Source organism: Aspergillus homomorphus, assembly GCF_003184865.1.
Source record: "Aspergillus homomorphus CBS 101889 unplaced genomic scaffold BO97scaffold_16, whole genome shotgun sequence".
Classification (NCBI taxonomy): domain Eukaryota; kingdom Fungi; phylum Ascomycota; class Eurotiomycetes; order Eurotiales; family Aspergillaceae; genus Aspergillus; species Aspergillus homomorphus.
In genome coordinates, this window is record NW_020291902.1 from 82,263 (window position 1) to 108,352 (window position 26,090).

Here is a 26,090-nt window from a genome sequence, read left to right on the forward strand (position 1 = left end):
GAAGCCATGGTCCGTGAGGTGGCTCGCGCCTTATATATGCGGCCAGGATGAAAGCTTGGTTCCAGTACCTGGGGTCCTGAATGCCGACAACGTGCGATTCCAGAAGCCTCATTGCCCCATAGGTGAAACAAGCTGGCGGGTCGAAATGCGGACGCTCGGAGGTTCGGACTGAGTCCATGGTATAGTGTCAATGGGAGTATGAACAGCAGGAGTTGATGCCCAGCCCTTGGTTGTGCTTATATCCGTCTGCAATGGCTGGGATAAGCACACACAGGCTCATGGACAAGGAATTCTCCCTGTATGCGTACAGACCACGAGCTAGACTACTATACTTCCTCATACAAGCATTCCCCCCTGCCTGGAGCATGTTCAGCCATGACGTTGGATCCGCCCTGCTGGGATTTCTGTTTGTTGGCAACCCGTGTTTCGGCTTCTTCGCTCAACGGCTATCTCGGCCGGACTACGGTGATTCGGACTCTCGGAGCCTCGGTCTACTTCCCTCATCTTCTGCAACTTTGAGCATTCCATTGGTCATGGGTGCAGATTTCTTGTATGTATGCCCAAGGAATGATAGGTAACAGGTTCTTTGGATTTCTTGGGAATCAACTGACAAAGCGTCCGTCACATTGCGACTCATAATCTATATCAAGTCTTCCGGGATCTCCGCAACATGAATTTCTCTCCACGAATCGGTCGTAGATTTATATATTCAAGCTCTCTAGATTATATACACAGAGCTGATGCACAATGTTGCTTCGTCCGGCAGAGCCAATCCATCCTACGACAGATACCACTCTACCAATCAAAAAGTAGCTGAGGGTTCGCCACCATCAGCAAATACCATTCTTCATCTGACAACCACGATCGCAGGCTCTTCAACCATGCCAGATCATCTACCTGAAGATACGGCGTCGGCTTGAGGGCTTCCTCGGGAGTGCGAACTCTCATATGCGGCGTGTGGGGCCTAACACTCATTAGCTGCATCCCTGCAGCCTTCGATCAAGGATATCAACACAATTCACATACCAATCGCTTCCCCAGATCAATTGCCGCCGATTCGCATCGAAGTAGGCGCGCACCAATGGCTTCAAGTCCTCATACGCACCGCCCTGCGTACTGACCCGGTACGGGGCGCTGAGTTTCACAAACAGCCGGCCCCTCCGGACCAAGTCCATGATGGCCTGGAACCCCGGCTGACGAGTGATATCGCCCTTATATTCCGCAGGCAGCATACTGGCACACTTCAGCAGACCGAAATGGTCGGTCACGAGACGGGTCCGCTCGGGGACGTGTCCCTCTTCGATAAAGGTGCTCAATTCCGGCCAGAACTCGGTGTGTGGGTGCGTGAATGCCATGATCCAGTCCGGCTGGTGCTCGTGTAGCACCCGGGCATGATCCCGCAAAACCACCTTCTGTAGTTCAATGGAATGAAAGGCGTTGAACTTGTATAGGTTGACCCGGATGCCGCGGACGCCGGCATCGTGCATGCGTTGTAGCTCTGTAGCGGATATCGTGCTGGGGTCAATCACTGCGATCGCTTTTGTTCGGCTTGTCTTGTTGAGTTTGGCTGTGAAGCCCTCCAAGGAGGAACAGTCATCGCCGTAGGAGAGACCGTGGGTGAGAACCGAGTTCGTGATGCCTAGTCGGCGCTTGAACTCGAGGAAATCGGCGATGGTGGCGGGGTAGGGGGTTAGGTGACGGTTGCCAGCATAGGGATATTGCGATGCTAAGAAGATGAGTTGGTGCCTTGTCCTGGTTGCATCCAGAGGAAGTGCGATCAGTGCTCACGGTCGAAGATGTGGTAGTGTGTGTCCCAGCAGCCTTGCGGGAAAAGCTCCGGAATCGTCATATTTGATGCGGGAATGCTAGTCAGAGGCGATGCAAACCAGGGATTTACGAAGGAAGTGATCTCTCTATCTGCTCAAAGCTGCAGGATACAGCTGGTGGCTCGATTGCTATTATCTGTTGCCATTGGGGAATATTGCTTCCAGGCGGAGTGCTCCAGCCCCGGGTCGCTCCGAGTCGGGATCATCATATCGGCCAGACGAGGACGAATGCGCGACCGAGAGTAAGTATATACAAACAATTGCCTAGAATGCCAGAGTTGAGAAGTAACGATAAGCCAGTCAGCCAAGATGACACCTCGAAAGCAAGTGAGTCCGTGGCAATCAATTGTGGCCGGCGGCGCGGCAGGGGGGTTTGCAAGCCTTCTCACGGTATACCCTACAAGCATGGGACCTTCTACCACAACTACCTACCTAACGAATGACCTGTAAAGTATCCGACAGAGTATTTGAACACCAGCCAACAGCTGCAAAGCATAAAGATCAACCCCGTTTAACTTCTAGTCAGCACCATTCGACAACATGGCATCGCCATCTGTATACCGGCAGCATGGCATTCTGTGTGTCCAACGCCTCAAAATCCGAAATTCGTTTCTTCGCCTTTGACACTGCTCGCAAGTACATGCCCACCGATGCCAAAGGCAAGGTCTCATCTATTGGAAATCTCTTCGTAGGAATGATGGCCGGGGTCGCTGGAAGTCTGGCGGTCGCCACGCCGGGCGAGACGCTCAGCGCCAAGATTATCGACGATCGCGCTGGAGCCAAACAATACCGATCGGCCACCCACGCAACCAGAAGGATCACGGCAAGTGAAAGCATCTCCGGGCTCTATCGCGGGGTGGTTCCAGTCACGATGAAGCAATCTGCGAATGCGATGGTGCGATTCACGAGCTTGGCAGCTATCTTCTTCGATCAGCACTGCCGGTGCAGGAGCTTTAGCAGGGGTGGTGACTGTCTACATGAAAATGCCATTTGATGCGATCAAGACGCGTCTGCAGGCTATCGTGAGCTTGGAGCGTTACAAAGGCACGATGGACTGCGTGCAGTCAGTGATCCGCAATGAGGGAATCGCCTCGTTGTGGCGAGGATCCACGCCTCGATTGGCTCGATTGAGTGTAAGTCTTACTCCGTTTTCCTATTCATGAGCTGTTGTGTATACGCTGTTGGCGTGAACAGATCTCTGGTGCCGTGAGTTTCACGGTTTATGCAAAAGTCATCGAGCAAACGATCATGTGAAAAAATATGGTAGTAAATCCGCAGGGAGCCCGATAGTTTAGAACTCATGGAACAAAGCTAACAAGAAAAACTCGATATCTGTAATATCCGATGGTAGATGGGAATACTTGGCCCGGAGTACTCCGACACTGCTCGGATAATATGTGTGCAACCATACCCAGAACCCTTATCTTCTACTCGAGAACCATCGAACAATCCTTTGTACCACCTAATCACTTAGGCGAAGGTAGGATAAGAAACTGATTATATTGTCTGGGAGTTTGAGTGAAGGACGAGGAAACACAGTGCTCGCGGCAAACGCGTGCCTGATGTAACTTTCGGAGAGTTCAGAAGAAAGTAGGACGCTCAAGCTGTAATACAACACATGCTCGGAGAGCTTGATCTCCACACTCACTAGGGGAGACTGAGATAAACTCAACTGTCTTATCGGTCAATACGCAAGGCACGGTCACTTCCATCTACGTCGGCTGTGTGAAGCATGACGAAGAATTGCATGTCTGTGGTGACTGCTACACCTTACGTGCCGTCAAGTTCAATTGCATTGTGCCACTCCCACTTTCTTTAATGTGTTTAACGGGCTATTCCATGGCCATGAGTATACTCCTGGTGAGTCTTACGCGGCATATCGACCCAGCCATCTGCCTCAAGCAAGTCAGAGATAATTAGCGGCGCCGAGCAGGAGGCAAAGACCCGTCAAATATTAACCATACTACATTAACACAGTGGATGAAAGAGTTCTATCTCAGGAGTCTCATTCGCTTGCATCATTTGGTTAGCCCCGACAGTAATAGGCCACCCAATGGGCCCATCCGATATACGTCAGTTGTAAATGACGAACCGCCAGTTAGCTTACCGAGCCCTCGAACTGGGATGGTTCTAATAAATTCACGTTCTACCCCACGAATCGATTAGTTATCTGGAGACCCCACAGTGAGATTTGTTGCAGCAAGTCAACGAATACCTACTGACAGATTAGCAGGCTTGAATTGCCCTTTCCAGTCGTTCCCATGCGTACCTACAACACCATCGGAATGCTCCAGGACACGAATCCCCCGCTCGGAAACCTCCCGTTTCCCCGGTTTTCCACGCGAAGTACTCTGGGGCTCTTGGGGAATCTCAAATTGAAAAGTATGAATGCCAAGCCTGGCATTCGGGGTAGTCTTCGCGGCCTTCACTTATAGAGTGACAGTACGGATTGATGTCTTCAATTCGACATTCCAGCTCTCGAACTCCTCTTCCTTCATCATCTGCAGCATCTGAGTGCTTGTATATCCTTTTCAATCTACATTTTCTTACGCTTCACTTTTATGGGGACTACCGGTGGAGGCATCTCCAAAGATGCCTTAAAGCAAGTCCCTAAACAAGCCAGAGCAGCATTGATCTGGCTGGTCCTGTCTATATCTCCGAAATTGCCCCTACGGAGCTGCGCGGTATGATGTCGACGTTCGACAATGCTGGGATCATGTCCGGCGTGGCCGGAGCGTATTGAATAAATTGTGCAGTGACGATGGTGATTCCAACCTCGTTCGAGTGGCAGTGGAGGATTCTTATGATTTTGCAATTGCTGCCCTCGACTATCTTGCTGATCGGCTATTCATTTTGCCCCGAAAGCCCTCGGTTCTTCATGATGCGAGGACAGGTCACAGCTGCCCGAGAGAGTCTGATCAGCCCCCGGGGAGGGCTGGACGAAAGTGATCCCTACTTCGCGCAGGAGTACACCGAGCTGCGAAACAAAGTCGACCAGAGCGACGACACGGCTACACACGGCCCATGGCAAGCGATGAAGCGGTCATGCCGCAGATTAGCAGAGGATAAGACCTTTCGCAGGGTCCTCATTCTAGTCATGTTCGTTCAGATATTCTTCATCATGTCCGGAGGCAACTCGATTACCTACTACGCGCCCACCGTCCTCGAATCAATTGGGTTCAACGCTGAGAAAGTCCTCCTCTTCACCGCGGTCTACGGAACGATAAATATCCACTCCGTGTTCCTATATGCCTTCTTACTCACCGAGCGGTTCGGACGCCGCCCGCTTTTGCTGACCGGCTCGTCCACCAACTTGATCTGCCTTAACCTACATCGCCGCCTACCTGGGCAAAGCAGATCTATCCGACTCCAGCCACCCCACCGCGGCGGCGATAATCGCGGTAATCGCCCTATATGTCTTTGCAATCGGCTACGGATTCGGGTGGGCTCCCGCGTTCTCTCTGACAGCGTCCGAGATCTGTTCTACCAGCATGCGCGACACGGCAATCACGATCACCTTTACCTACCAGAACCTACTCTACTTCGGCATTACGCGAGGCTTCCCGAATACGACTGTGGCCATGCATTCCCGGGGCCCGTTCGCTCTCTTCACCGCGTGCACCTTCTGGGGTACCACCTGGGTGTTCTTCGCGGTTCCGGAGTGCAAAGGCAGGAGGAGTATGGAAAGAACTGATGCCCTGATGGCTCTTCCGTGGTATAAGGCGGGCTTTGACCCTGTACCGCCTCCGCAGCCTTTGTCTGACGCAAGTACCGAGGATGTGGAGAAGAACGCTTACTCGGAGCATGAGGAGACGGTGGAGGTGGGACGGCTTTAGAGGGATGTATAGCCATCACACAAATGGTAGCTTCAAGGAAGACTTTACGCTGTACAAAGGTTGACATGAGGAAGTAGCCTCCCTAGCGAGGATGTGCTTCATAGCTTAACATCATTTGAACTTGCAACATGTCATTACATTTTCCTCCACGCCACATCCATCCCTTGGAAAGAAGAGTAGAGTTCCACGCCTTACAGCCCAGCCCATTACGCCACGCTAGCCACATGGTCCAAGCCAGCCTTGCGTCCATATCTGGCAGCCAGAAACGACTTGTGCACTTCCGAGAGACTCATCTTCGGGCCCATTAATCGATTGACGGCCAGCTGCGCGGACCGCACACTATACTCCGTCATGAGAGCAGTATCCTCCGGGATCTCGACGTACTGACCGACCAGTGCGATGTTCGTTGTGTTTGGTGGGATAATCTCCGGTCGATCGCCGTGATCCCGCTTCAACAGGGGCGACAGCCCCAGGGGGAGGATGTAGGGAACGGTCCTGGCCCTGAGTATAATCCCCTCCGGCGGGAGATTGAGACAGCCGAGAACCTCGGCTAAGATCTCGTCGCCACTGCAGGCGTGCATAGGCTTCCTGGTGTGTTCGCCGAGTTGGTCGGGCGTGAAGCAGTACCCGAGGATGGACCGTGTTCCATTCGGTCGCTCGACGGATTCCTCCTGCTGTGGGAACACGAGCTTCAGGGACCAGCTGCTATGCGTGATGGTTTCGTCCTCGTGATAGAGGATGGGTTTGGTCTCCAGCAAATGTGTGTAGATCTCGTCGAAGTCGGAGCGCGGGAGATGAATGACGAACATCCCCAAGCGAGAGTCGGGCAGATGGGTGCAGAAGGACGATGGGTTCCCGAACTTGGGCGACTTTTTGGCCAGCGCATACCACAAGGACCAGCTGGGATCGAGTAACATCTCTGCCTTGGCGGAGACTGTCGGCGGGGCAGTTGCGGTGGTTCCTGTCGACAGGCCTGATGCTGAGAAGCCGATAGTAATGATCAGGATGTCCTCCGGCCCGACTGGCAAGAGGACGGGGCCACGCTTGTTGAGGCCTTGTATGCTGCATGCGGTTTTGGGCTCGCTGTCCGGATGGAACATGATGTCTGTCACTAAAAGGTTTTGAAACCGGACCCCTTGGTCCCTGAGGTGACATCTGAGTGGCTGGAGGGCCGTCGTTCTCAGGGTGAATTGCAGCGGATTGGCAATCTGGATACTGTGGACAATGACTTCGTCCAGGTACTTGCAGATGTATCGGTGGAATTCCACGGCTGAGTGTAGCGGTCGAAGGCCGAAACTAGATTGTGCCCTGTGTTGATTATCTGTGCTCCATGACCAGGATGCATCCAGGTCAAGGCTGTATTTACCTTGAAGAGAACAGCCTCCAGAAGTATGAGTTGAAGAACGAACTGTCGAATACAACCTGAATGCTCATCCCTTCAAACCGGTCTTCGTCTTGCAGGATGAAGTTGAGGATATCTTTGCGGTTCTTTCGCCAGACCTGTTTCTGACCGAGAGTGGTGATGAAATTGACCGGTTCCGACATAAACGCCTCGGTGCGATGTCTATCGCATACTGCAGAGCAATCGTCCTGCTGGAGTGATGCCTCTACGGCATGAGGTTGAGGTAGTTGAGGGAGTTGAGGTTGATCCAGCTCCTCAGCCGACTTGTGCAGCTTGTAGAGGTCTTGACAATGCGATTCGACAGTGACCACACGCTTTCGTGAAGACTTGTTGCCGACTCTGCCACGCGACTTTGATTGGCGTCTTGCGTCCAAGATGCGAATCTGTGCGCCAGGCACCTTTGCTTCGTTGATCAGACAGGAGGCAGCAACTAAAGACTCGATCCCACCCCCTATCAGCCACACAGTGTGGGGTTGATGCTTATGAATAGCCATTATGTTTGTGAGAAAGCTAGAGTCTGGAAATGATCTCCCTCCCGGAAATGGAGCCTACGGATTGGCAGGGGCTGCTTTATACAATTTTGGATTGGGCAGGATCGCCATGCTCGTGACTCGATCATCATGGGAAGTGAGTCAGCCTTGTCAGGTCACTCGTGAAGACTGGGGGGTTGCCCTGGATCGAACAAGGCGTGGGCCGTAGCGGACACTGCTTCCACTATGGCCAGGCATCGGCTAGAACTGCCTGGACCTTAGCTTTAGCCTCATCTTGAGAGGTGATCCACAAATTATCGTGATGGGAACGGATATTCTGAAATATGAAGTGAATGAAAGCGACATTCGGCCGGGTGAGGGCTCGTAGTGGGGGGTCGCGTGATGTTGAATTGTATGGCTCCCGCAAACCTAAACCCCAACCCTCCCCCGCGTATCCCAGCATCGATCCATGGCTGCACTGCCCTTTGATCTTTTAGGCTGACTTTGCCGACCTATAATCACCCTTTAAGCGTCTCATATCACATGAAAATGATGTAGCCGGGCTGACAATGTTTTCCAATATCATCTCTTCACATCTTTGGACTCTTCTTACTATATCTGTCACTGTGGCTCGTGAAGAAGACAATGAATAATGTCCGATCTTTGTCGCAGCCTCTACCTTATACGATCACGATGAAAAACTGTGCACTCCAGATAAAAAGATTGTGCAAACGTCCCCATATATCTCTCCTCGAACCATGTCACCCAAGCTCGTACATCTCCCGGCCAGCAGCACTCAGGTTCCAGGTGTTGCGACCATGATCAACGCTGAGTATGGGACCCTTCCGCCCAAGCAGGACGAGCTCCCTCTTTACCTCTGCATCCTGTACATCATAGTCCTCTCAATCACAGTGTTCATGTTGTAAGTTAAAGCGTACCCACCGAGCACTTTCCATCAGTGGGGCTAATCTTCTATTAGAGTCATCGTTAAAAGACGCTACGAGGCAGACTTCATACCACGGTCTAGCAGCTTTGAGCCCATATTGCCATACACGCAGCAGAATTTTGAAGAGCGACGACTGCTCTTCTTTCAGCAGTCAGTCTTCAAAAGTCCATACGGAGACTGGTGGGCTTCCGTCCAGACTGAGCGCAGCAAGCTTATGGGTTACAACAACCTCGCGATCTGGTAAGCGGCCCACTTCCTCACTGTCATATCAACGTGAACTAAGTAACATTGCATAATAGTCCCATATGCCTAGAGGTTGTGACCAGAACGCAACAGATATATCTACTCTCATGTCAGCATGTATTCCACGACCGATGTTTGGAAGGATGGGTCATGAGCGGCAGGAATACTTGTCCCTTATGCCTTGAAATAATGGCAAGGCCTGGCAGAAAAGAGTCAGTGTAGATAGGGCATAGACTAAGATAGTCCATCGTCCCCGAGAGATCACATATTAAACATCTGCATCGGTATCTTGTACATAATACTCTACTGTATGACGAAACATTTTGTGACTAAAGGATATCGCCACTCGTAGTCGGCGCACTATCTTCCCATCTGCCAAACACACCATCAGGATCATATTGTCGCTTCAACTTCTGCAGCCGTAGCCATTCATCACCTAAGAGCGCATTAGCTTTGACGTGTCGCTTTCGAGAACAGAGACAGAATCCTTGTTTAAGTGGGCTATGATGCAATGTTCGTGAGAAGCAGGCTTTCGTGTAACACATACCATCATGTAGGTCGACTTCTTGACCTTTTGCCTGGCCACCAAGCCCTTCATGGCTTTTGTTTGGATACGCTCTAAAGACCAACTCGGTGGCGAGACCAAAGACGTGTCCAGCTTCGCGCACAGCCCAAAACAGATCGGGACTCTCCTCATCAGACGCCGTGACAATCCTTCCATCCGCCAAGACCAGTTTGACACTGACTAGATTGTCAATGACCGAGCCATGACGACCATCCATCCAGCCATATCCTTCCCTGGAGGCAATGTCTGCATCTCCAGACGTATGCATTGCGTGTTCAACAATGCTAAGACCAGAAGCAGCCGCAACCCGATCGATATCTTCCCACCTCGCGCCGCCCTGGGCTGCCAGTGTCCGCGAAGCCGGATCAACCACCACCTTAGCCATTCGTGCTAGACTGATGATAATTCCTCCCTCGGTAGATGACGTTTCACCGGTCGCATATGCCCCGCCATGCACCACGACGGGAATGCGATGCTTGGTAGCATAACTAATGACCCTCGATACCTCGTCGGTGGTGGTGGCCTGGACGATGGCACCCTAAACCCGTCATTCACGATAGAGAAAGCAAGAGCTTCAGCGGGTACGTACGGCCTCTTTCGAGGATAACTCGAGACAGTGGACACGCTCCGCGAACGTCTCGTCCGATGGAGTGATCACCTCTGCCCTTGTCTCGTGCAGCTCTGTTTTGAGCTCGAGCGCGCGTCGGCACGATAGGCGTGGCATTTTGAGTGATGTTGTGTACCAGATCCCCGGCATGACAAGTGCGAGTTTCTGAAATAGAGTCAATCAGACACGCTTGCGATATGAGCCTCCCAGTTACCTCAGATGTGAAGCCTCGGTTTTGCGTGGGGTAGTGAGCTACGGTCGCGAACGAAAGCTGGTTCTGAAGTGGCGAAGTTCCCCTTAAATGACACCCTCGGACAGAACCTTGCGAGCATCACATTACGAGAACCTCAAAGTCTAACCCCCGCTGTTCCAGCTTTATGTCGTCTAGGCACTCCGTCCTTTCGCCGAGTTCGGATCCGAGTCTCGAACCGGGACAGAGAATGGTCTATTTCTCGTATTAGCCAAGAAGCTTAGGTCTGGTTGACCAACAATGTATCGTTCGAACTGTCCGTAAAATTGGAGCTCGATGAGATCAGCTATCAGGTTCCTTGATTGAGAAAACAGCTACGCATTATGCGCAAGTAGTCGCAGGTGAGCTGCCAGACAAAGCCGTCGATGCAGCCAAGCAGGCGTATTCCTTACACGACTGATGCTTTTCCTCCACGAAGACCACCCCATGGTGTCTAATACGTTCCATCATTGGTTATCATTGTCTAGCGCCTATTTTTAGCTGCAAGTGCTGCAAGTAAAGGCCCTCCAGAGGAGCACTTGAGTGCCTGGGAGCTGACCAATGGGGTCATCCAGCACCTTGGTCAAGAGTTCTGTCGAGCCATCCAGCGCGGTGCGCACGCAGGTGCCCCGAATCCCGACAATTTTGAGAACGTCTAAGAGAGACTTGGCGGGAAAGAGGGTTATCATGGTGGAATTGAAGATGGAGCCAGTGATAGAGCCATAACTGATATTTCTTGTGTATGCGTAATATTCTAGATTGAATATGTAAAAACAAGACTATACCATAAATCTCTGCTCTGATTGGCTGGCTGGGTGGACGGGCCAAGACCTTCCAATCACCGGCGGAAATCCCCCCGCGCTGCACTTCCGCCGCCCGGTCATCGCCTCTCATTTCCCTCTTCGCCTCAATTCCTGACTTACAAGGCAAAATAAACCTTAATGTGATGGACCCTTCCGCCTCAGAAGAAGCTCTCTCGATTTCACGCGACTCGCACTTATTTACATTCCTCCCTGTCAACCAACCCAGCTCACCGGACAGCCAACGAGCGAAACGCGGCTATCAATCGTGTGACAATTGCCGCGACAAGAAAAAACGATGTGTGACTGCAGTTGGTGAGACCAAGTGCCAACGATGCCAAGAAGAGTCAAAGCCCTGCTTGGTTACCCATCAGAGAAAGAAGAGGAAATTGCGACCGTCAGTAGGCAGAGAAACACGGTTGGAGTTAGTTGACCGACCTCCTTCCCTCGACTCTGCGAAGGTATCATCTCCCGGTCGCCGTGAAACAACCAAGGAGCGAATCTTGTCGACGAAGCTTCTCGATGCAAGTGATGCTCTTGATCTGATTGCAGTCGCGAGCTCGAAAGAGAACATTGATGAAGAGCGTCTGCAACGTGAGCGGCATGATCATCGCGGTCTAGATCTGCTAGCTCGTCCCTCAAATGGAGGGCTTTGGACAGGATGGAAACAATTCTTCCTCGTCAAGAGAGGAATCGTACGCGCCGAAGAAGTGGTCGAGTATCTGAACTTCTACTTCTCCATGCTATGGCACCTGTTCCCAATAATCCCACAGCATTATGCAGCTCCCGATCGCTATGTTGCGCTAGCCACAGCGGAGCCTGTTCTTACCATTGCTCTGGTCGCACTCGCATCGAGGTATCATACGCTCAGTGAATACAATGGCATAGCCCGTTCCGAACGAGTCCATTGGCGCACCTGGACGTGGGTGCAGAAGCTCTTCCAGTCAGCCATGTGGGGATCATCCGGGATGCGCAGCTACGGTGCAATTGCCGCCTTGCTGTTGTTTGTGGAGTGGCATCCAAGAGCAATCAACTCGCCTGAGGATTTCATCAATGGCGGCGGTGCGCCGGAGCTCTTTGAGCCACATTATCAACATGACGACGATCCTCAGACCCGACCAAGCATACCAGAACAACTTAATCTGATAGCCACGGCGTACAAGAGCAACAAGATGTCTTGGTGAGTGATATCGCGCTCGAAGCTGGTCAGTACTGACAGAATTAGGATGCTGATCTCCACTGCGATCGCTCTGGCGCAAGAGCTCGGGTGTTTTGACGAAGAGACAACCAGCCGGACTGGGGTGACTCCTCTAAGTCACGAATGGGCTCGAATTCTGCGTACGTTTCTTCCACTCATTGATGAAGGGTTAGCCTTGCGACTACGGCTCGAACCGCAGCTGGCACTTGGACCCGGGCCAGACTTGACGGGCCATATGCCGTCTAGTATGGCAGGGGACGCGCACTGGGAAAGTGCAGTGGAGCTCGGAGCACATATTCGCAAAGCACGAGAACTCCTTCGAAGCTGGAGAAAGAGCGAAGCTGGGTCAGGGGCTGGTGTACCTCTCGGCGCCTGGGAGGGTTTCCGGCGAGGTCTCGACCGCTGGAAAAGACAGAGAGACTTCAGCAACGATGCTCAGAGCCTGTCACTACGGAATTCTTGTCTGGATATTGAATACTACTACGTCAGGCTCTGTGGCTTGAGCCCCGCGGCCCACATCGTCGAGCGGCAGGCCGGCAACGAGACATCGCTTTCGGACTTCGCAGACGATGCCACCACAGCATCCATTGACATGCTCCACTGCGTGCTGCATAGACTGGTGCTTACAAGGGCTTTCAGGTACGTAGGGGTCAAGATCTGGCTTCACATCGTTTGTGCCGCATTATATCTCTTAAAGGTATGTTCTTCGCTGCAGTGGAAGACATAGCTAACTGGTCTAGATTACCTTGAAAACGGAGGAAAGACTGGACCACTCGAGTCCGCGCATTCGGCTCATCCTGAATGTTGTCGATTCAATCAAAGAAAACTCTCCAGACGATGTTCACTTGGCACAGCGATACGCGGCGCTACTTGAGATTCTGGTCCACGCCGCCCTGGAGTCTTGTGCGAGGGGGCCAAGCGTCCGACCGGGGGAAGGCAGCCCTGCTATTCCCCGCTATGGTCTTATCAACTTCGAAGACAGAATTGATCCCGCAGGGGATTGGATTTATGGATCAGAGTTCTGGGACTCGTTACCGGATATGGTGGGGTTGGACAGCGTGTCCAATTTGTTTATACCGGCAGAATAGGAGCAGATACACTTGTCTTCATATCGTGTATTTACACCCTCGCAGACATAACTCCAATAAGTGTGGACATGACACTATCACCTGCCGCCTTCAGCCCCCCTTAATATGCCATAAACTGTTGGGTCACGCACAGCCACGGCGTGACTGCAAGTGAGAGTGATCCTCAGGGTATTTTGCTTATTCCCCGCAATTATCCCAGATATCCCCACATGCTATACCAGGATCTTATTACCGTCGGCTGTAAAGTGCGGGGAAGTGGGGATACGTCCTCTTGAATGGCTTCAACATGTCGGGGCTCGTCGGCGCCATCGGAAATACGAATCGGGCAATCCCCGCCACCAAGAAGAACCAGTGCTCAGAGCGGATAAAGTGGAAATGGTAAGATTCCTTAGCGTCACAGCCCCCGGCCATTTCCAGATTCACGCCCTGTGACATCTCTACTACATGGATCATAGACGCCTCATTAATGAGGGTGTTCGGAGACCCTAGGCCAGATGTGAGCGGACAAATTCCGCTCGGTGGACTAGCCTGTGAAGTACTAAATACACTTTTCTTCTCCCTGGTGAGTCTGCCCATTTTCGTCTTCATATGATTTGATTCACATTGTACGCGATCGTGAAGAGCAACGAACATACCCTGATTCCAATGACTAACCCAGAGACGATGCCCTTGGCGGCCTACCTCTGGCGCAGGTATAGTCGCCGAACGCCCTGTCGAACTCGAAGCTAATGCATATGAAGAATTCGGCAGCTAGGCGTCCAAAGTATTATGGGTGTACCTGGAGACATGAACCTCGAGCTACTGGATTACCTCGACGATGACGGACTCGAATGGGGTATGTTATTCCGGAATCCTCACAACTATGCACACCCAGAAACTTATGGGCGGAACAGTTGGCAACGCCAACGAGCTCAACGCCGCCTATGCAGCAGATGGCTACTCTCGGATGAAGGGTTGTCCCGGGGTTTGTGAGTTTCACACTTAGGGCCGACTACGACGTTGGCTTCACTTCTGATTGTACGGACTCAGTGGTAACCACCATGGGCGTTGGCGAACTAAGCGCGCTGAACGGCGTTGCGGGCGCATACACGGAGCACGTCAAGCTGATTCATATTGTTGGCACGACGGGGACAGGGGCGCAGAAGGCGCGCGCGATGATTCATCATTGTTTGGGACCGAATCCAGACCATCGGGTTTGTGGCTTTCTATGAAAAATGTTGGAAGTTGGAATACTGACTTGTCGCAGATCTACTCGAAGATCTCGGGGCCTGTGCGTATGGCACATTGTTGGCTGGATAATGCGAAGACGGCGACGGCGGAGATTGATGTGTGCTTATCCCCATTAAGCATAGGGTGCTAGAGCTGACTTGAGCAGAGAGTCATACGTGTATGCTACCTAAAGAGTCTCCCGGTCTACATCTTCGTGCCGTTGGACTTTACCCATGTCCCTGTTTCTGCGTCTTCGCTTGACCAGCCCCTTACCATTACCCCACAAACGGATGACGATGCGTGTGCCTCTGCTGTGAACGCGGTCATTGACCGGATCGCGATGTCCAAAACGCCAAGCATTGTCGTCGACACCTTGGTTCACAGATTCGGGGCTACGAGTATCTTGAATCGCCTACTAGATCAGCTCGATATCCCCACTTTTACCACGCCGATGGGGAAGTCGATCGTGCCTGAGGACAGGTCCTACTTCCATGGCGTCTATAATGGACAGGTCTCTTTGCCAGGTATTGCCAGCGCCATCGAGGTGAGCAGCGATCTGGTCATCGATATCGGCTTTCTCCATTCCGATTCGAACACTGGCGGCCATTCGAGGCGTCCTCTGAATAAGGAACGGTCCAGTCTCGTCGCGCCAAACTATGTGCAGATCGGGCATGCTCGGTACGAACATGTTTCCCTAACTGAGTGTGCGGTTCCCCCGTAATGTCTTCTAACCGTTGCTAACATCTTCACCACAGTCCTTACCCGCGTCTTCCAGGCGCTCACTACAGATCCCATCCCTCGCAACTTGCTCCGGAGGCGAATCATACATCTGCCCACACCATCGGTACCGAGTGACGAAGACGCAAAACACATAACACAATCCTGGATCTGGAAGCGCATTGGCGCAATGGCGCAGCCAGGCGATATCATCATCGCCGAGTCTGGGACAGCGCAATTTGGATTCTCGGACGCAGTCTTTGGCCCAGGTGTACAGTACATCACACAGATCTACTTTGGGAGCATTGGGTACTCGGTTCCTGCATGCTTGGGAGCGGCCATTGCGCAGCGGGAGATGGGGTCTGAAGCTGCAAGCCAACGACCGGGCCGTACGATTTTGGTGGTGGGGGATGGGAGCTTGCAGCTGACAGTGCAGGAGATTGGGACGATGATCAAGCTGGGACTCAAGAACATTATCATGTATGAACCCAGTCTTGAGTTCAGAAAAGGTGCAGTGCTTAATCGTTTATGCAGAGTGGTTATCAACAACAATGGATACACCATCGAACGAGCAATTCATGGGCCAGAGCGAGGTATAGTACAGTTCGGTTTCTTCTTCTTTCGTGACACTAATGCAGCTCTCTGAAGGCTACAATGACATCGCAACCTGGAACCATCAGCTCCTTCTCAACACATTTGGTGACAAGTACGGTAAGGTGAATAGTCGTGTCGTCAACACTAAAGAATCCTTCGAAAAGGTTATCTCATCCCCAGAGTATTTAGATCTTGCCTCCATTCAATTGCTCGAGGTCATAATGGACAAGATGGATGTGCCGTGGCGTTTGAAGGCGCAAATTGATCTGATCAACCAACACAATACGCGGATCACAAAACAGGACAATGGAGTGTAGCTAGAGTTATCATTCTATGCTACTGTGATCGGAATCTACTGGATTTGCCAGCGCATACTTACCGGACCTGTATACTGCATTGAAGGAGTGGAAAGCTAAGACGTTACCGACAACAGCCGTCACATGAATAGGCTGTGAGATTTATTGAGCTTATTGAGATTGACCCGGAGGAGAATAGAATGGTGTAGACTGGTGCTCATCATAATATTAAACAGAGGACTTCGATGAAGGCGGTAAGCATGAGGACAGAAATGGCTTGTGTTTCCAGGCTGACGCCCCTTTCAGCTTGGCCAGCAGCATCAGTCTATATCCGCTGGTATTTGTCAAGGGAAAGGGATGATAAAACAGGATTCGGATTTCTTTATATAGTTGCCCGCAGCCAAAATACTTCCAACAGAACTATATCTATAAAAACCTCACCAAGCAGAGTACAAATGAAGTGAATTCCTTACATCTACCAAATAGCATCGTTTCTCCCGCTCCTCACAGTGGATACCTAAACGACTTATTCTCGCCATCCGTCATGTCTTGCAAGCCATATTCAGCGTTAGGCAAACCATATTGACCATTCCGCCGCTGGTTCTGCATCATCATCAGCGCCCTAAATACCTGCGCGAGGACGAGGCAAGCCGCGAAGCAAATAACCGTAACTTGGAAGCCCGGGTCGTAGCGGGGGGCATCCTTTCTGTTTCTGTTTATTAAAGTCTTCTTGCTCAAGGACAAAAAACTGCGGAATTCACTTACGCATTGAATGTCAAGGGCCCAATGATGTTTCCGAGGGCGTAGCCGATGAACGTGCCGGCTGCCAAAGTGGCTTTCTTTGTGTGCCCGGCGACGTTTGATGTCCCTAGTGCAATACATTGCACCCAAGCCGAAGAAAAGAAGTTGATGAGGTAGAAGCCAATGATTCGTGCCGCGCGCTCAGAGGAGGGAAGTTGCCAGCTGTCATGATTACTGAGTTAGTGCTGATTGCATTTAGGTACTGTCTGATGAGAGGGGCCTCACATTAGACAACTCCCAAGAATGACTGGCACACAAGCTCCGCTAACAATATGGAGTCTTGCATTTGGCACCTTTTGCCCGATGTACCCTGACCCCAGGATACAAATGAAGGCCAACGCGCCATTGGGCATATTTAGTAATAGGGACTGGAACGTGGAGAAGCCCATGCCGTTGAAGATGATCGAGCCGAAGGTGGTCACCGCGCCAGAACCAATGCTCGACAGCGCAGAGAGGACCAAGATGAACCAGAAGTGGTAGCACAAAAGCGCCTCGCGCATCTGATACCACTTGAACTGTTTGTTCTCGGATCCTGCGTTGTTGGCCCGCACGCGCTCGAGGAGGAGCTTGCGCTCTTCGGCTGTGAAACCCTTTGCTTCCTCCGGGCTTCCCGGGAAGATAAACCACAGCGCGATGGACCAAAACAGAGTGGCGAGTCCAGCAATCAAGTACATGTATTGCCAGCAATTCAGTGACCCTCCGGTGATATGTCCCAGACCATAATTGATGAGAGGCGAAATAATGTTTGAACCGCCGCTGAAGGAGTACCAGAGTGACGAGCGGAGGACCTGCTCGGAATGAGTATACCACATTCCAGTGCAGAGCATGAATGCGGGCGAGACACCACTCTCGATCAGACCGAGCATGAAGCGATTAGCAAGCATGCCACCGTAGCTTGTGCACGCGGGGGTGCAGAGGACAACAACTGCCCAGAGGAAGCAAATTGTGGGGCAGACCCTGCGGATGGAAAATCTTTGTGAGAGCCAGGAGATCTACAGTATAAAAGTCAATAAGGACCCTCGCGGCACGGCGTCGGGCCCCAAGGACCACTCACTGGGTAACATCCGGTGATATAGCCAAAGTAGAAGATCAATGACACCCACGAATACTCTAGGCCATCTTGAATTCCGAGCTCATCTCGCAAGCCGAAGATCGCAGCTTGACTGAGCAGCGCCTTGTCGTAGTACTGGAGGGCATAGGTAAAGCACATCTAGATTGTTAGTTAGTAGGAATCTTTACCTCAGAGGGGAGATGCCTTACAACCGGCATCAAGCGCATATCGATCTTGCGCAGCAACTGTCTGGTACTCTCTTCCTCGAGAATTGGCGCGGTATGAGAGAATTCAACATCTTCCGCCACTTTGCTATCAGAAGCGACAAACTCGATGTGGTCAGACATGTTCTTAGGGCCGGATGCCATTGTAGGTCTGCCTATGTGACACTGTACTCACTCACTAAGAAGTAATGCCCTTTCCACGGATCTGTCGGATCTCTGGGCTACTAGTCTATATAGGGCCATGAATATGTGTCCTTTCTGTTACGGGCCCTGAAGCGCGGAGAAAATGTGTGCGGGGATGCAGTGGAGTGCAGAGCGGGCAAATCCACTTCGGGCGTCGGATAGGGCATGTTTCCCTTTTGGGAATTGCCGCCGCAGTGCGGAGGCTTTCCGCCGAGTGACTTAAAAGCCTATATTGTCACTTCGACTCCCAGGCTATCGGTAGCACTATCGTTTATGGAATAGAGAGAGAGCAATATGAACCGATTACCAGGCTTAAGACCGCCTCTTTCTTTCACGGCTAGGTCTTTCCAGCGATCGGGAAAACACTCGATCAGATACGCCCAACAATATGCAGCACGGCGTAGCCAGACGGTGCGGACCGGACATGCGTTCCCCTGGCTCACGGCGGCACTTGGCGCTGGTATTACTGGGCTCGCGCTTTCTTGTTGGGGCTCCTCGCAGCCAGCACCTGGATCGGCGGAGATCCATTATGCAGACCGAGAAACAATGCTGAAAGTACGTTCGTCCCAGAAGTTGATAGTGCCACCAATGATCAAATCTAACTCGGGATGGTAGGGCGTCCAAGAAATTACAAATGCCCTTGGAGCAGACGCAGTAACAACTGACGACGACGATATCGACGTACATTCCTACTCAGAGGTGTCGACTTCGCATTGTGCAGCGAAACCCGTGGCTGTTGTTATGCCGAAGTCCACGGAAGAAGTGGCTCTCATCGCACGAATATGCTCCAGGTACAAGATTCCTATGGGTATGAATGCACATGCGTTGCAATGTTGCAATTCAAGCGCTGACAAGCTTCTAGTTCCCTTTGCCGGGGGGTCCAGTGTCGAAGGTAACTTCACCGCGCCGTATTCGGGTTTGAGCATAGATTTCTCTCAGATGAATCAGATAGTGGCGTTCCATGAAGAGGAGTAGGTACTTTTTTGCTGTTACTCATTTCAACCGCTAACAAGTCAGCATGGATGTTGTCGTTCAACCGGGGGTCAATTGGGTCGACCTCAACGACAGCATCAAACACAGCGGTCTTTGGCTTCCGATGGATCCCAGTCCTACGGTTAGTCCAAGTCGCACCATCATGATCAAGGTACTGACCCATGTTAGGCACTCATTGGTGGCATGGTCGCAACAAACTGCAGGTAAGCTGAGTTCCCCTTACCTTTGCCCCCCAGAAGCGCCCCCCTGCTGTGTCGACTGGCCTTTATAATAATCTGGGTCAGTGGAACAAACGCAGTGAGGTACGGCACAATGAAGGACTGGGTAGTCAATCTCACCGTGGTGCTTGCAGATGGCTCTATCATTAAAACGAGACACCGACCCAGGTAAGTACATTATGAAACATCCTACTCCATACTGCCCCGGCGAACCAGCGATTAACTTTCTCTAGGAAATCATCAGCCGGCTACAACCTAACAGGCCTCTTTGCAGGCTCTGAAGGCACCCTAGGAATGATCACAGAAATCGCCCTCAAACTTGCACCGATACCGGAGGAACGAAGCGTTGCAGTGGCCACATTCCCGTCCGTCCGTGACGCAGTGGCATGCGCATCCAAGGTCATGCGGCAAAGCGTTCAGATCGCAGCGGTCGAGCTCTTGGACGAGGTTCAAATGGGCGTAATAAACAAGAACGGCGGCTCCGGTGGCCGGAAGTGGGAGGAGAAACCCACCTTGTTATTCAAGTATATCCTCCCTTTTCCCACCACACTCACATTCTGATGATTCTAGGTTCTCCGGTACAACGCAATCAATCGCCGCAGACATCGCCAAGGTTGAAAGGATCTCATCCCAGGGTGGCGGCAGTGCGTTTGAGTTTACCAAGACCGAGCAAGACATGCACAACTTCTGGTCCGCCCGCAAGGAGGCCGTATGGGCCATGTGTGCCCAGAGACCGGAGGGGACGCAAATCTGGTCAACAGATGTTGCGGTACCGTTGTCAAGAATGCCAGAAATTATTGGTAGGCGTGCTGGTCTTTCTAGAGGTTCTCGAGAATAGCATCTGACCCTGACAGATCTATCGAAAAAGGAATCGGAAGCCCTAGGTTTATTCTCTAGCGTACTGGGCCATGTCGGCGACGGAAACTTCCATCAAGCGGTCATGTACGACCCTGAAAGTCCTACTCAGACTCAAGCTGTGCAAGAGTGCGTCAGAAAGATGGTCCATCGTGCGATCGAGATGGAGGGGACAGTTTCAGTATGAAAACCACACCCTCGCGAGTTGTATCTGGCGCGGCAGCTGATAACCAATTTGATAGGGCGAACACGGAATTGGGTTAGGTAAGAAGGAATGCCTCATCGAGGAATTGGGACAACATACAATCTCTGTGATGCGGACGTTGAAACGGAGTTTAGATCCTCAGTAGGTGCCTGTTCTACTTGTGTACTTCTTGACTGACTGGCCTCCAGCTTCCTCATGAACCCGGGCAAGATTTTTGACCCGTAGTCCGGGCAGAGATGAGCTAAAATGGCTTTGAGGCCGAATTCTGACTTTGCCTGATCTCAAAAGAGGCAGTTACTGCACTGCTGCCTAGAGTAAGCCTCCGTCGCAGCTTCTGATGATATATTCGACGCAGTGTGTTTGTGAGTGTATAGGACTTTAACGGCTGCATCTTGTACTAGAGCTATAGTGACATTAGAAGATACATCGAGTTCCCAAAAGTACTAGCAGTAGAATTCGAGTGGACTCCATCTCTCTTTTGATACGTGACAGCTCGGGTCACAGGGGAAACACTTCCTGTAGCATCATAGTCACTCCGTAAGTAGGCCGACAGATTGAAGCGATTTGCACCATGGTCCGCTCGGCTAGGCCAGCTCGGAAGGTCTTTGTATCCTCTGAATGAGAACCGGGCTCTAAGTATTGTCAGTCGGGGTTCATCGACGCAAGGCGCTTCCCACATATAGACTACTTATTATGCTCCAGTGCGCCGTTACTGCAAGCTATGTAGTTGATACATTGAAAGGATAGGTAAGAAAAGGATTTGAGTGGTCTGCTACAACACATCTGTGATGAAAGAACGAATGAATCACAAAATCACGGTCAAGAATCGGAAGGCCTCCGCGGCGCAAAATGTCGCTCCATCATGGATGTAGAGCATTGGAGAAATGTTTCTAGTATACAAGTCTCGGAAGAGGGGAATACTTCCAGCGAGCAAAAGCTGGCCAGAAACGTAATGCAACAAGTTCCGCTTGGGACATGAACTGTGCACATTATTTCTCGGGAGCATCGAGAACGTCCAGAGCGTCCTGCGCCTACTGGGGCGCACGGTTTGTGGCTGCGGTTCTGAACTTCTGCCCGGTGGTCCGCCTGGAGTTAGAATTCCATGCTCCCTTGTTTCGATGTCCCGTTCGACTAGTGGTACTTAATGTGTGGGTGGGAGGCCGGATGGAAGTCGGATAAGATGTGGGCATCGCAGTAGAAGCAGAAGCTTCGGCCATGACCAGAGCAGGTGTATTCACTGGTGTGAAGTCCACGGTAGCAGTCTCAGTAGCAGAGCCTGATTCCACAGCCTCCGCGACATTCACAGCTTTCCCCATCCTCTCGAGACTGGTATAGTAGTCACTGGTCCCATTGTCCGGATCTTGATCAGTAGCTGTGCAGGTAGCTTCCACTGCCACTGAGCCATGCTCGCCGGCAATGAATTGCCCATCGTCATAGCTGCCTCCACCGTTGAGGAGCATATTCTCCGCCGCATCCTCATACCACCCGTTAATGAAGTCTGCATGGAAACAATACCCATCGCCAGAGGTATCACTGCACGATAGCTGAAAGGGCGCACTTTCACTCCACCCATTGGGTGCGACCAACTTAGTATCATATAGCACACGGTATCTCAGCTGCGGGATTGCCACCATCCCCTCGGGACAGTCTTCATTGCCGTCCGCAAAGTCGTAATCTGCGTGGTTATTTGGGTTGACGCACTGCGGAAAGAGGAGGCTGACCTCTAGATGCTGATCGCAGGTGCTGGTCGGCATCCGGGCAATGTCGGTTTCGCGCTCATCTGAGCCTTCGCAGAACCATTCCAGGCCGTTGTACGGGTTGTCGGCTTCGGCCTGGGTCTTGGCTGATGCGTTACCGGAGATCATAGCAAAGTCCTGCGGGATGGCGGCGGAGGCGTAGGAGTTTGTGTAGTAGGTGCTGAAGCGGAAGATGGGGACTTCGGTGAAGGTGTCGCCGTCGACGTGGTAAAGGGTAGGGACCCCTATATTATGTTAATGGAGATGGAAAGGAGTAGAAAAGCTGGGCTATCTGAACTCACAGTAGACTGAGAGGTCATTCGGGTTGTCGCCAGTGTAGCAGCCGGTCTGCAGTTCGGCAGAAGTGGGAAGCACATTGGTGATGGCATCACTACCAAAGAAGGTGTGCATGTGGGAGGTGTAGGTCCCGGGGACAACAATGGCATCGATATTCTTATTCATGAACGGCGCATGGTGGAGTTCAGTCCAAGCAGAGACGAGACTGGCACCAGCCAGAATAGAATTTATAGGGCGCATAGCGAAGAAGTCAAAGAAAGTAAAGAATGGAACTGATCCCAGATCAGGATTGGATTTGGTGAAAAAGAGCGGCAGTGTAGGAAGAAACTGAGGGACATGTTTCCATCTCCTAGCCAAAGATTACAGCTTTTTAAATCTTTGTTCGCTTCAAAAAAAAATTCCTGCTATAAGGATATCCTCCATGGTGGAATCCTCGGAGTATCTAGGGGAGGGCGTGTTTCATACAAACGATTTGCCCAGACGCTATGCAGGAGCAAAAGGGAATATCCGCCAGATCGGATATCTCAATTCGGAAAAGCCGCCCAAACCCCAGGTTTGACCAATCATTTATGAGGATGATGAAGCTGGCTGAAACTGAACCCTTGCGATAGAGTAATTGTGGCACCTCGCTTAAGCCCTTGGACGGGGCACGATGTGGGCCTTGTTCCCTTGAGCAGTATGGACGCCTAGGGCTACTGGATGCAATCACCAACTTCACCCGTAATCACGACATCAAGTTTTCCTGGGCCCCGACATGTCTTGGCGCGCTGGGGTGCAAAGGACTCGGCCGAATCCGAGAACCGGTGAATTTCTGGCGGATATTCTCTAGTTGGACATTGCGATTCTCGACATGCTTGAACAGGCACAGCCAGGTTCGTTAGAGACCACAGATATTGAGGCGGATGGCTTGATTCCATCCAGCCGATTCCCTCGCGAAGTCCTTCTCCGCGTCTGTCAATATGTGCAGGAAAACCTATAAAAGTGCCCGTGTTCTTTTCTAAGGAATGGTAGATCGACTTTATACTCAATCTGTATCTTATCCCAGTCTATATATCCCTACCTGTCGATCCAGTACGCATTAAAAGGCAACCTTGCCAAGAATATCTATCTGCAATGCATCTTCTCACCTTTTTGACAAATTTGCTTTTCCCCATTCTCTCGTTTGCCTCTCCAGCTTTATTATCCTTCACACCCCGCGCGACTTTGACCCAAGTTACCTCCTTCGGCCTCAACCCAGCCTCCCTTCGAATGTATATTTATGTCCCAGACCATCTCGCCACAACCCCAGCGGTAGTAGTATCCCTGCACGGTGCCTCGGGAAACGCACAGCAACAATTTCAGTCCACACCATACGCGCGCCTTGCCGAGGAATACGGGTTCGTTGTCGTATACCCGGAGTCCACCCAAGGTGCGTGGGATGCGACTTCGGCCAAATCCCAGCTCCACGAGGGTGGAGGTGCGAGTCAGTCAATTGCAAATATGGCGAAGTATGTCCTGAACACGTATAAGGGGGACTCCGGAAGGGTCTTTGTGCAGGGGGTCTCGTCGGGTGGTGCCATGGCAGTCAGTTGACTCAATTTCTTTTTTATCTAATGCTATCTACTTTTAGTACGCATGAATTCCTGACCCCAAGGCATATTAATTCGAATAGAACACCATGGCAGGAGCCTACCCCGACGTCTTCAAGTCGGCAATCATTTACTCCGCCGGATCCTCGGGTAACATTCGAAGCATGTTTCCAGGCTACACAGGTACTTACCCTGCAATTCAACTATACCTCGGGTCAGACGATACAATTATCGGGTCGGCGAGCTTTAACACGACACTGGCCGCCTGGGCTTCGGTTCTTGACTATGATTCCACCCCTGATCAGGTACAGAACAACACTCCGGTTGATGACTGGACGACCTACGTGCTGGGGAGTAAGCTTGAGGGTATATGGGCAGAGGGCGTTGGTCACCCTGTTGCGGTGCAGGGGGATGAGGATATGGAATGGTGGGGGTTTACGCTCTGAGGGAAGTGCGGAAGAAGATTGATGTCAGCCAGAGTAGCAGTAGAAGAGGTTGGTGTGCACAGGTTGTTGAGCCTTGCACAGCCCATACCTGGATTGTTGCTGGCAACTGGCATAAGAACTTGAAAGCCTTTCCTGGATGGCAGGGAGCGAACATTGCTTTTGCATCCACCTTACCTCTTCCCAGTACTGTACTCTTGGTACAAGTCCAGTTCCTGTCTCAAGCAAATTGAAATGACTCAACTTCCAAAGACGACGGTTCAGAATACGGAGATGGGGGGTCAGCAGCCTTTGTGAATAGCCATTCTCGAATGCGTCGGAGGTCTTGCTGAGCGATCTCGAAGGTCCTCTGCGCGTCTGCCACCTGCGACTGCATCTCGGCTTTTCGGGACTTCGCCCGCCGCAGTTGCACCGCGAGGGCTTGCTCCGCCCTTTGTACATTTTGAAGCAATTGCTGCAACATGTCGAGGAAGCTGACGTTGAACAAGAACGTACCAAATATCAGGCCGCTGATCATGTCGCGTTGCACGATTTGCATGGCTGGCAGCGGCTGCACATCGCGATCCAGCCGCCTCGCTTGGGTGACGAGCATCTGCGTTTGACCAACCTTCTGTTGCGCTCTTGCTAGACGGTTCTGCTGCTCCCAATCGGTGGCAATGGATGCGCCAAACCCCCACATGTCCCTCTCATAATGCTGCAGGCTCTCGTAAAGGTCCAGCACCGCCTCCTTGACGGTGGTCTGCGCTCTGACCAGGCACTGGGTAGCCTGGCAGAGATTGCTCCAACGTTCTTTCCGTTGCCCATACGCCGTACGGGCAGCCCTGGTCGCCTCCTCCTGCTCGTCCTCCTCCGGGAGTTCCTCGGTCGGACCGTCGAAGATGCCGCAGTACAGGGCCTCGAGCTCCGCATGCAGCAATCTCCGCTTGGTACACGCCACCTGCAGAGCCTTCTGCCCGCGGACCGCGTCGGAGATCTGAGCCTCGAGCATCTGACGCTGGGCATTCAGGCGATTCTCTTCGGCCCGAGCGCGGTAGAACTCGTGCATCTCGCGGTCGGCCTTGGCTTCAAAATTCTCCCGTTTGCCTGTGGCACGGTACAGGAGCCGACGCACCGTACTGTCCCGGTATTGTTCATGGCGCTCGCGCTCGACCTGCGTGATCTGCCTGATTTGCTCCAAGCCCCTGCGCGTCTCGGCCAGCGCGTGGCACCGGTCTGACAAATAGGCTTCCTGCGCCTTCAGTGTCCCCGGGGCACTCTCCACGGCTTGCAACTCGGCTACGATCTGGCTGTGGCGATCCTTACTGCTAGTCGGATGGTGTCATAGATCGACATTGTTAGGTTATAAGTAACCTAATACAGTAAATTGTTGTTGATGTAGACATGAGTACAGGCATGGGATGGGGATTGACAGCGGGATGGCAAATATGACGCATGATCCAGTAATCTGCCAAACTTTGGTAGCCGATGGTTTGTGATTATCTAAGTAGCAT

The 26,090-nt window shown here is 51.9% G+C and overlaps 13 protein-coding genes across 13 annotated transcripts; 7 read left to right on the forward strand and 6 right to left on the reverse strand.

Annotated features, from left to right (window-relative positions):
• Nucleotides 1-795: 795 nt before the first annotated feature.
• On the reverse strand, nucleotides 796-1,849 carry BO97DRAFT_434192 (uncharacterized protein; the record flags this gene model as incomplete). The annotated part of the gene is made up of 3 exons (XM_025697658.1): nucleotides 796-964; nucleotides 1,027-1,726; nucleotides 1,789-1,849. 3 exons carry the CDS (start codon nucleotides 1,847-1,849, stop codon nucleotides 796-798), a joined length of 930 nt encoding a protein of 309 aa, XP_025551772.1.
• Nucleotides 1,850-2,135: 286 nt separating this feature from the next.
• Nucleotides 2,136-3,080, forward strand: BO97DRAFT_434193 (mitochondrial carrier; the record flags this gene model as incomplete). The annotated part of the gene is made up of 4 exons (XM_025697659.1): nucleotides 2,136-2,216; nucleotides 2,305-2,721; nucleotides 2,831-2,959; nucleotides 3,021-3,080. 4 exons carry the CDS (start codon nucleotides 2,136-2,138, stop codon nucleotides 3,078-3,080), a joined length of 687 nt encoding a protein of 228 aa, XP_025551773.1.
• A 1,507-nt stretch (nucleotides 3,081-4,587) lies between these two features.
• Nucleotides 4,588-5,662, forward strand: BO97DRAFT_424254 (MFS general substrate transporter; the record flags this gene model as incomplete). The annotated part of the gene is made up of 2 exons (XM_025696954.1): nucleotides 4,588-5,129; nucleotides 5,200-5,662. 2 exons carry the CDS (start codon nucleotides 4,588-4,590, stop codon nucleotides 5,660-5,662), a joined length of 1,005 nt encoding a protein of 334 aa, XP_025551774.1.
• Nucleotides 5,663-5,846: 184 nt separating this feature from the next.
• On the reverse strand, nucleotides 5,847-7,207 carry BO97DRAFT_389635 (uncharacterized protein; the record flags this gene model as incomplete). Its single annotated transcript, XM_025693726.1, has 2 exons — nucleotides 5,847-6,958; nucleotides 7,029-7,207. The coding sequence occupies 2 exons, from the start codon at nucleotides 7,205-7,207 to the stop codon at nucleotides 5,869-5,871; spliced, it is 1,269 nt and encodes a 422-aa protein (XP_025551775.1). The 3' UTR covers nucleotides 5,847-5,868.
• Nucleotides 7,208-8,049: 842 nt separating this feature from the next.
• On the forward strand, nucleotides 8,050-9,003 carry BO97DRAFT_51434 (RING finger protein). Its single transcript, XM_025700872.1, has 3 exons — nucleotides 8,050-8,456; nucleotides 8,514-8,720; nucleotides 8,780-9,003. The coding sequence occupies exons 1-3, from the start codon at nucleotides 8,293-8,295 to the stop codon at nucleotides 8,943-8,945; spliced, it is 537 nt and encodes a 178-aa protein (XP_025551776.1). The 5' UTR covers nucleotides 8,050-8,292; the 3' UTR covers nucleotides 8,946-9,003.
• A 49-nt stretch (nucleotides 9,004-9,052) lies between these two features.
• On the reverse strand, nucleotides 9,053-10,012 carry BO97DRAFT_424257 (FAD-binding domain-containing protein; the record flags this gene model as incomplete). The annotated part of the gene is made up of 3 exons (XM_025696955.1): nucleotides 9,053-9,159; nucleotides 9,271-9,826; nucleotides 9,878-10,012. 3 exons carry the CDS (start codon nucleotides 10,010-10,012, stop codon nucleotides 9,053-9,055), a joined length of 798 nt encoding a protein of 265 aa, XP_025551777.1.
• Nucleotides 10,013-11,054: 1,042 nt separating this feature from the next.
• BO97DRAFT_477671 (uncharacterized protein) lies at nucleotides 11,055-13,210 on the forward strand (the record flags this gene model as incomplete). Its single annotated transcript, XM_025700570.1, has 3 exons — nucleotides 11,055-12,104; nucleotides 12,150-12,819; nucleotides 12,863-13,210. The coding sequence occupies exons 1-3, from the start codon at nucleotides 11,071-11,073 to the stop codon at nucleotides 13,208-13,210; spliced, it is 2,052 nt and encodes a 683-aa protein (XP_025551778.1). The 5' UTR covers nucleotides 11,055-11,070.
• Nucleotides 13,211-13,873: 663 nt separating this feature from the next.
• BO97DRAFT_451180 (pyruvate decarboxylase) lies at nucleotides 13,874-16,098 on the forward strand (the record flags this gene model as incomplete). Its single annotated transcript, XM_025698967.1, has 9 exons — nucleotides 13,874-13,902; nucleotides 13,951-14,045; nucleotides 14,104-14,178; nucleotides 14,240-14,403; nucleotides 14,457-14,537; nucleotides 14,586-15,033; nucleotides 15,175-15,616; nucleotides 15,671-15,729; nucleotides 15,785-16,098. The coding sequence occupies 9 exons, from the start codon at nucleotides 13,874-13,876 to the stop codon at nucleotides 16,045-16,047; spliced, it is 1,656 nt and encodes a 551-aa protein (XP_025551779.1). The 3' UTR covers nucleotides 16,048-16,098.
• Nucleotides 16,099-16,530: 432 nt separating this feature from the next.
• Nucleotides 16,531-18,225, reverse strand: BO97DRAFT_344276 (putative MFS transporter; the record flags this gene model as incomplete). Its single annotated transcript, XM_025691728.1, has 5 exons — nucleotides 16,531-16,732; nucleotides 16,792-16,989; nucleotides 17,053-17,819; nucleotides 17,882-18,037; nucleotides 18,088-18,225. The coding sequence occupies 5 exons, from the start codon at nucleotides 18,223-18,225 to the stop codon at nucleotides 16,531-16,533; spliced, it is 1,461 nt and encodes a 486-aa protein (XP_025551780.1).
• A 606-nt stretch (nucleotides 18,226-18,831) lies between these two features.
• Nucleotides 18,832-20,781, forward strand: BO97DRAFT_434197 (putative D-lactate dehydrogenase (cytochrome); the record flags this gene model as incomplete). Its single annotated transcript, XM_025697660.1, has 10 exons — nucleotides 18,832-18,840; nucleotides 18,901-19,093; nucleotides 19,148-19,256; nucleotides 19,303-19,403; nucleotides 19,577-19,664; nucleotides 19,730-20,020; nucleotides 20,067-20,296; nucleotides 20,351-20,532; nucleotides 20,594-20,697; nucleotides 20,745-20,781. 10 exons carry the CDS (start codon nucleotides 18,832-18,834, stop codon nucleotides 20,779-20,781), a joined length of 1,344 nt encoding a protein of 447 aa, XP_025551781.1.
• Nucleotides 20,782-21,587: 806 nt separating this feature from the next.
• BO97DRAFT_344373 (DUF1996 domain-containing protein) lies at nucleotides 21,588-22,829 on the reverse strand (the record flags this gene model as incomplete). The annotated part of the gene is made up of 2 exons (XM_025691732.1): nucleotides 21,588-22,537; nucleotides 22,595-22,829. 2 exons carry the CDS (start codon nucleotides 22,827-22,829, stop codon nucleotides 21,588-21,590), a joined length of 1,185 nt encoding a protein of 394 aa, XP_025551782.1.
• Nucleotides 22,830-23,702: 873 nt separating this feature from the next.
• Nucleotides 23,703-24,603, forward strand: BO97DRAFT_451184 (alpha/beta hydrolase family esterase; the record flags this gene model as incomplete). Its single annotated transcript, XM_025698968.1, has 2 exons — nucleotides 23,703-24,119; nucleotides 24,241-24,603. 2 exons carry the CDS (start codon nucleotides 23,703-23,705, stop codon nucleotides 24,601-24,603), a joined length of 780 nt encoding a protein of 259 aa, XP_025551783.1.
• A 217-nt stretch (nucleotides 24,604-24,820) lies between these two features.
• BO97DRAFT_424264 (uncharacterized protein) lies at nucleotides 24,821-25,994 on the reverse strand (the record flags this gene model as incomplete). Its single annotated transcript, XM_025696956.1, has 2 exons — nucleotides 24,821-25,901; nucleotides 25,981-25,994. 2 exons carry the CDS (start codon nucleotides 25,992-25,994, stop codon nucleotides 24,821-24,823), a joined length of 1,095 nt encoding a protein of 364 aa, XP_025551784.1.
• Nucleotides 25,995-26,090: the final 96 nt, after the last annotated feature.

What these genes read in the sequence shown, in the direction of transcription:
- BO97DRAFT_51434 (XM_025700872.1), top strand. Translation starts at nt 8,293, where the DNA reads ATGTCACCCAAGCTCGTACATCTCCCGGCCAGCAGCACTCAGGTTCCA. An exon ending in TCAATCACAGTGTTCATGTT is followed by an intron (nt 8,457 to 8,513) that starts GTAAGTTAAAGC and finishes ATCTTCTATTAG; the next exon opens with AGTCATCGTTAAAAGACGCT. An exon ending in TACAACAACCTCGCGATCTG is followed by an intron (nt 8,721 to 8,779) that starts GTAAGCGGCCCA and finishes ATTGCATAATAG; the next exon opens with TCCCATATGCCTAGAGGTTG.